This window comes from Sinocyclocheilus grahami, unplaced genomic scaffold (assembly GCF_001515645.1).
Source record: "Sinocyclocheilus grahami isolate Dianchi unplaced genomic scaffold, SAMN03320097.WGS_v1.1 scaffold825.1, whole genome shotgun sequence".
NCBI lineage: Eukaryota > Metazoa > Chordata > Actinopteri > Cypriniformes > Cyprinidae > Sinocyclocheilus > Sinocyclocheilus grahami.
Genome location: NW_015506004.1, coordinates 472189 through 480015, shown reverse-complemented (window position 1 = coordinate 480015; position 7827 = coordinate 472189). Strand labels below are relative to the sequence as shown.

Sequence of the window (7827 nt, the reverse complement as noted above, 5' to 3'; positions counted from 1 at the left end):
CAGACCAGATGGTGGATCAGCACCTAGAAAGTACCTCCACAGCCCTGAAAGATAGCGGAGACCAGGACAACTAGATGAGCCCCAGATACAGATCCCCTGTAAAGACCTTGTCTCAGACGACCACCGGGATAAGACCACAGGAACCAGATGAGTCCTCTGCACAATGTAACTTTGCTGCAGCCAGAGGAGAACTGGTCCCCCGACTGAGCCTGGTTTCTCCAAAGGTTTTTTCTCCATTCTGTCACCGATGGAGTTTTGGTTCCTTGCCGCTGTCGCCTCTGGCTTGCTTAGTTGGGGACACTTCATTTCCAGTGATAATGTGGGCTTGATTGCACAGAGACTATTTAAACTGAACTGAGCTGGATGATGACATCACTGAATTCAATGATGAACTGCCTTTAACTGAAAAATTAGTGTTTACTATTGTCATTTTGCATTATTGACACACTATTTTCCTAATTAATGCTGTTCAGTTGCTTTGACACAATCTGTATTGGTAAAAGCGCTATATAAATAAAGGTGACTTGACTTGATGCATTTACTGTATATAGCACTTTATTGTGTATTGTTGTACACCCAAAGTGCTTAACAATCATGTGGGGGGGTCTCTCCTCAACCAACACCAGTGTGCAGCATCCCCTTGGATGATGCGACGGCAGCCACAGGACAACGGCGTCAGTGCGCTCACCACACACCAGTTAAAGGTGGAGAGTAGAGAGAGTCATAGTGCCAATCAAGTGGTTCAGGATTATTAGGAGGCCATGATTGACAAAGGCCAGGGGGGAAAATTTGGCCAGGACACCGGGGTTACACCCCTACTCTTTACGAGAAGTGCCATGAGTCAGGACCTCTATAAATAAATGTAAAAATAAATATACAAAGAAAAGAAAACAAATTAAAATAAATAATTATTTATACTTTTACTTATTTATATATGTTTTCTTTTTTCCACATTTATTTATTTTTTCTTTTATTTATTTATTTATTTATTTATTTCCACTATTTTTTTATTTCCACTTGTCTGTAAATAGTATTTTATTAATAGCTAAATTATTATTCATTGTGAATGTACGGAGCTGTATGAACCACTGCAAGTTGTAAAGTAAACAGGAAGTGTTTGTCCGAAAGCAAATGGATTCGCAAATATCTTTGTCATGTAGGCTAAACTATGTATTTCAAAAATAAATATACAAAGAAAAGAAAATAAATTAAAATAAATAATTATTTATACTTTTACTTATTTATATATGTTTTCTTTTTTCCACATTTATTTATTTTTTCTTTTATTTATTTATTTATTTATTTATTTCCACTATTTTTTTATTTCCACTTGTCTGTAAATAGTATTTTATTAATAGCTAAATTATTATTCATTGTGAATGTACGGAGCTGTATGAACCACTGCAAGTTGTAAAGTAAACAGGAAGTGTTTGTCCGAAAGCAAATGGATTCGCAAATATCTTTGTCATGTAGGCTAAACTATGTATTTCATTTGGGCAACACAAGGTGTCACTGTGGCCTCAAAGCTTACAACTCGCCTACTCTGGCTCATTACTATTCCTGAGGTAAAACACGCACTCCTCATTACCCTACGGACAATGAAATGTAAATAAATAAATGTGAAAATAAATGTGTAAATAAATAAATGAAGAAATAAATAGATGTGGAAATAAATAATATATAAATAAATACGTAAATAAATGCATACATGTGGAAATAAATAAAATAAAAATAAATAAATGTGGAAAAAATGAAAATATATTCATAAATAAGGACAGAAAAGTATACATATTTATTTAGTTTTACTTTTCTTTGTACATTTCTTTGTATATTTCTTTATTTCTAATTTTGTCAGGTTTGGCATTCCATGGAGTGGGTGACAATTTGTCCTGTTCAAAATGAGGAACAACATGATTTTAAGAAATGTAGTGGAGTAAGTACAATATTATGCTTTGGAATGTTGTGAAGGACAAGTTTCTAAATAAAAATACTAAAAATAAAAAGTAAAGATACTTGAAAAATGTACTTAAGTACAGTATGTAAGTGAAAATACTGTTACTGTCCCCCACTGAAGTGCAGGTAGTTCCCGCCAGAGAGAGAGAGGAATGAGAGCACATCAGAGATTCAGGGGCTGATCACACCTGTGCTTGTGATGTTCTTCTTCTGTGTCTGTATGCGAGCTGAGAATCTGAGAAAGTCCCATCGCTGCTGTGATATTAAATGGAAGAGGATCATTCGTCTCTGCTCGGCCGCAGAGGCCGGATGAAGATTAATCCTCTATAACTGGGCAGAGTTAATGCTGAGGTATACCTGACAGACGTCGGCCTCATGTTCTCATGTTGCGTCAAGTCTGCATCAGCAGCTCTGTTCATCGGCGGTGACATAGTGGATCATGTCAGAGAGCAGAGATGACGGCTGCTTTTGTGTGTTTGTATTCAATGTTCTGGAATGAAGGATGGAAGTTAATAAATTCACTGTTTGTCCGAGGAAACGGCCTCATTGATGCATCTGCTGGGAAGTCGAGTTGTGCCGTTTAACTCCTTGAACTCTCAGTGTGTCTGCTGGGGAAGGAAGTGTCAAAGTGTCGATCAATCCCGCAGGTTTTGGGATCTGAAGGTAACTGGTGATTAACAGCATAACCCTCGGATGTTGGTTCAACAGGACATGTATTCTTAGGCAAACAGATGTTTCTATTTCCATTATCTGAACCATTGGATTTAAAAGAAAAACAAGTCTCAAGGGCCGCAGTGGAGTAGAATCAGTCCATACAGATGTGTATTTACTAACAGATCACTGCAGGCATGAAATAAACATCAGAGTGAAGAGTGAATCTCAACTGCAGCATAATCTGCCCAATCTCTTTCATGTACAGAATGAAGAGGATCAGTCTGCCATCAAAGCCTTTTTCAGATTCATATTTTAAAAGAGAAACGATTTATGTAAAAATATTCTCAACTAAAGGCAACTAGGTCTCTAAGAAGGAAATTAACCTTAATGTTGCCGAAATCTCCAGCTAAGCAGGGTGCAAGATGTTAAGAAGCATCATTCACAATCAACAAGTGCAGACATGGAAAAAAGGATATTGGTTGCCATAGACTGATCACATTGACCAATTACAACTGGATTTTACAGTACATTACTTTAACATTGGCTTATTTTTCACCAAAACTGAGAGCAGCCGGTTAATGATTGTTGAGCCACATGGACATCATTTCTGCTCTACAATATAAAACATAAAACAAAACTGTGTTACTGGAAAAAGGCCTTGATAATGTTCACTGAACTTTTGACAGCACTATCGACATGACTGCACAGATACTACTGGAAGAGAACTGAACTCAGTTGAATCAACGATGAACTAACTTTAACTGAAATATTGACTGTTGACTCTTGTCCTCTTTCTAGAGCTGCTTTACAGCAGAATTGAATTTTGTTTGTATTATTGACACACTATTTTCCTGTTTAACACTATGAAGCTGCTTTGACACAATCTGTATTCTATAAAGCGCTATAGAAATAAAGATGACTTGACCTGACATGTATGTTCCTTCATAAGAATTTGAATAAACTGAATAGAAGACTAAAGAATTGGCACAGAAGAGTTTTGAGCAGCTCACAGCTGAACAAACGATGCTTTCAAACATTAGAAAGCGCTGCTCAGTCTTCTTCAGTGTCTCTTACCCCTCTTGCTGAGCTGGATGTTGGCTTGTCTTCTGCCATGGCCATTCTCCACATAACAGGAGTAGTTTCCCAGGTCACTGTCCTCCACGGCATCTATGGTAAGCGAGATGGACACCTCCTGCTCTCCTAAGTGCTCCCGAGTAATTCTGGAATGGGGAGAGAAGAGGAAAACTGTCCAACATCAACCATCTTCTGTATGATTCGAATCAAATTCACTCTCGAGTTCATGCTGAACTCAACCTCCTCCCAGTTTTATCACTCCTCTACATCTATTCTGTTAGCCAGACATCCTAACTAACAATGACCCTGTCCAAAAGAGTCCATTTCTCAAAACTATGAATCTGTTAAACCATGTTGTTGTTGTTTTTCAAAACAAAGACAAAATGGGTGAATTACATCATGCGCTCCTATAGCTAGCATTCATCACTGGCTGAACACACAATCCTCATCATGCTATCACTAATAAGCCACATTTCTCACTCAACAGTCAGGGCAACAAAAAAGGGCTACAAATTAATTGTGTAAAAATACACAAAGAACTTGTGCTCAGGAAGAGATTCTCTGATCCAGTAAATGTGATTTTAAAATCTGACTGGGTACCTTTGGGAAATGTTTCCTCTATTTTTTCATATGCAAACTTATAGCCTTTTGCAAACTTATATTTTCCTTTTGCAAACTTTTTTTCTCAAACAAGGCTCTATTCCATAAAATTGTATATCTAGGAATTGTTCATATTTGATGATAGTATTTTATATTTTTTATACATTTTAGTTACATTTGTAAAGCTTTTCAAAGGTAAATTATAAATTATGTTTAATGGATCCTTGGTTAATATATATTGAAAGAGTTAGAAACCTTTGCCATTCACCCCAGACTGTTGTCACTCCCTCACTACTACATTCCCCATAATCCTTTGCCTGGACTCATTATCTCTGATTGTATTCACATGTGACTTGTTAGCTCATCAGTCACACACTATAAAAGATGTGCACACACTCAAACAGATTGCTGTTGATTGTTAACCTGTTTTGTTTTCTAATTGGATGAGTTTTTGGGGCAGACCTGACCTGTTGAAAAGAGATGGTCTTCATTCCTCCTGGGGTGGTGCCACTCTTCTGTCTAGAAATATGGCATGTAGTCTTTGAGTTTGAACTCAACTAACTGGGGCCAAGGTCAGGAAGCAGACAAACTGGCTAAACCAACCGTTTGCTAGCTGCCTCACATCACAGAAATCAGTTAATTCTCAGCACATAGAGACTCTTTCACCTAGATCAGGGCTCTACGTTTACTTTTCTTTTTAGGAGCACTAACTTTTTGTTTATTGAATTGTATTGTATTAAATCAGTATCACATTTACAAACTCCTTTTAAAATTATTAAAAGCTGGCACTCATCTTAGTTAATCTTGATCTCACATGTATAATCAACGAAGCTCTCTACACTGCGCAATGAATCTCTCACTTTGCTTATGAAAGGATTCGTGAGATATGTCTGTGATACATTACTCAACGCTCCAAAAACATGTAGAAACATTTGAAGCTCCCCTGAGCGCAGTCACAAGTATGATGATGATCGGGTCAGTCACACTGGTGCTCCTAAAAAAATGTTTATAGTCGCACGCAGTAGTTTTCAGTCGCAAATGCAACTGAAATGGTCGCAATGTAGAGCCCTGTAGATATCACACTATAGAGACCGTGTCTGTTCCCCAATCTAGAAAATGCAAAAAATGTCCAAACCAATTTAAGAGTAACAATTTAATTGATGTTCAACAAATAAAAAACAGATGTAATATGGATAAACAAATGATAAAGCTTAGCCTACTGAACATTAGGCCCTTTTCTACGAAAGCACTTTTTGTAAATTATATGATCACTGATCATAACCTAGATGTGCTTTGTTTGACAGAAACCTGGTTAAAACCTGATGATTACATTATTTTAAACGATATAATCAACGAAGCTCTCTACACTGCGCAATGAATCTCTCACTTTGCTTATGAAAGGATTCGTGAGATATGTCTGTGATACATTACTCAACGCTCCAAAAACATGTAGAAACATTTGAAGCTCCCCTGAGCGCAGTCACAAGTATGATGATGATCGGGTCAGTCACACTGGTGCTCCTAAAAAAATGTTTATAGTCGCACGCAGTAGTTTTCAGTCGCAAATGCAACTGAAATGGTCGCAATGTAGAGCCCTGTAGATATCACACTATAGAGACCGTGTCTGTTCCCCAATCTAGAAAATGCAAAAAATGTCCAAACCAATTTAAGAGTAACAATTTAATTGATGTTCAACAAATAAAAAACAGATGTAATATGGATAAACAAATGATAAAGCTTAGCCTACTGAACATTAGGCCCTTTTCTACGAAAGCACTTTTTGTAAATTATATGATCACTGATCATAACCTAGATGTGCTTTGTTTGACAGAAACCTGGTTAAAACCTGATGATTACATTATTTTAAACGAGTCTACCCCCCAAGATTACTGTTATAAACATGAGCCACGTCCAAAAGGTAAAGTGGGAGGTGTTGCTACAATTTATAACAATATTTTCAGTATTTCTCAGAAGGCGGGCTTCAAGTATAACTCGTTTGAAATAATGGTGCTTCATATAACATTGTCCAGAGAAACAAGGGTTACTGATAAATCCCCTGTGATGTTTGTACTGACTACTGTATACAGGCCACCAGGCCACCATACAGACTTTATTAAAGAATGTGCTCATTTTATATCCGAGTTAGTGCTGGCTGCAGATAAAGTTTTAATTGTTGGTGGTTTTAATATCCATGTTGATAATGAAAAAGATGATCACTTCTACCACAAAAGACAGCTTTGTAAGTAATCTTCCTGATTGATCTAAATTCCTTAGCATTTCCAATACCTCAGAACAACTTGATGATGTAACAGAAACTATGGACTCTCTCTTTTCTAGCATTTTAGATACGGTTGCTCCCTTGCGCTTAAGGAAGATTAAGGAAAACAGTCTGACACTGTGGTATAATGAGCACACTCGCACCCTAAAGAGAGCAGCCTGGAAAATGGAGCACACCTGAAGGAGAACAAAACTAGAGGTATTTCATATTTCTCGGCGGGAAAGTACCCTATCCTACAGAAAAACATTAAAAACTGCTAGATATGGTTACTTTTCATCTCTTTTAGAAGAAAACAAACATGACCCCAGGTATTTCTTCAATATAGTGGCTAAATTAATGAAAAATAAATCATCAACAGGTGTTGACATTTCCCAACAGCACAGCAGTAATGACTTTATGAACTACTTTACTTACAAGAGATAAAATTGTAACCATGCAGCCGTCAGCTACAGTATCACATCAGATAGTGTGCTATAGATCCCCTGAGGAACAATTCCACTCATTCTCTACTATAGGAGAGGAGTAGTTGTATAAACTTGTTAAATCATCTAAACAAACAGCATGTATGTTAGACTCTATTCCATCTAAGCTCATAATGCTGGGTACACATCACAAGATAATCGGGCTGATTTTGGGCCGATTTCTCCCTTCCGACAATCCTAGGTAATGTCCCGATTATCTTGGTGGTTCTAAAGATTATCTTATCAGATTTTCCTGTGGTGTGAGGTGTGTTAAGAGTGACTGAATCTGCTCGGAAGAACATCGGAGGCGTCCCGATCGCGAATCGTAAATATTCAACATGTTGAATATGTATTTACGATCAGAAATCCTGATGTGAGGGGGAAACCCCAAGGACACCACACACTATAGGAGCAAAATGGTTAAATCTAGGAATTTTTGTCCTCATGTTTGTGGTCTTTCACATCTTGAAGATCTTATAAGATTTTAAAAATCTTTTAGTATGTACGCAGCAAGGTTATTATAGTTTTGAATTTTTAAATTAGTTTTATTTTAATATCATTTTCAAATGTGCTATACAATTCAGTTTAGTTTTTATTAGTTTCATTAATATTGTTGTTAGTTTTAGTTTAGTTTTTATTTTGTGAACGCATTTTATTTAGTTTTTATATAGTTTAGTTTCAGTTTTAGTTTCAGTTTTAATTAAAGTTTAGCATAATTAACAGATCACTTCCAGAGCGCAGGCCAAAGAAAGCATAAAAGGCAATAAGGCATAATTTAGATTTAGTGATGCAAATGTCTAGCGACAC

General features: G+C 36.8%; 1 protein-coding gene across 1 annotated transcript in view; it reads right to left on the bottom strand.

Moving 5' to 3' along the window:
• LOC107562491 (interleukin-1 receptor accessory protein-like 1-B) overlaps positions 1 to 7827 on the bottom strand; it is a 72616-nt gene that overhangs the window by 7107 nt on the left and 57682 nt on the right. The window contains exon 4 of the mRNA XM_016247124.1: positions 3682 to 3827. Within this exon, the coding sequence (XP_016102610.1) occupies positions 3682 to 3827 (146 nt within the window). The remainder of the gene's footprint in view (positions 1 to 3681; positions 3828 to 7827) is intronic.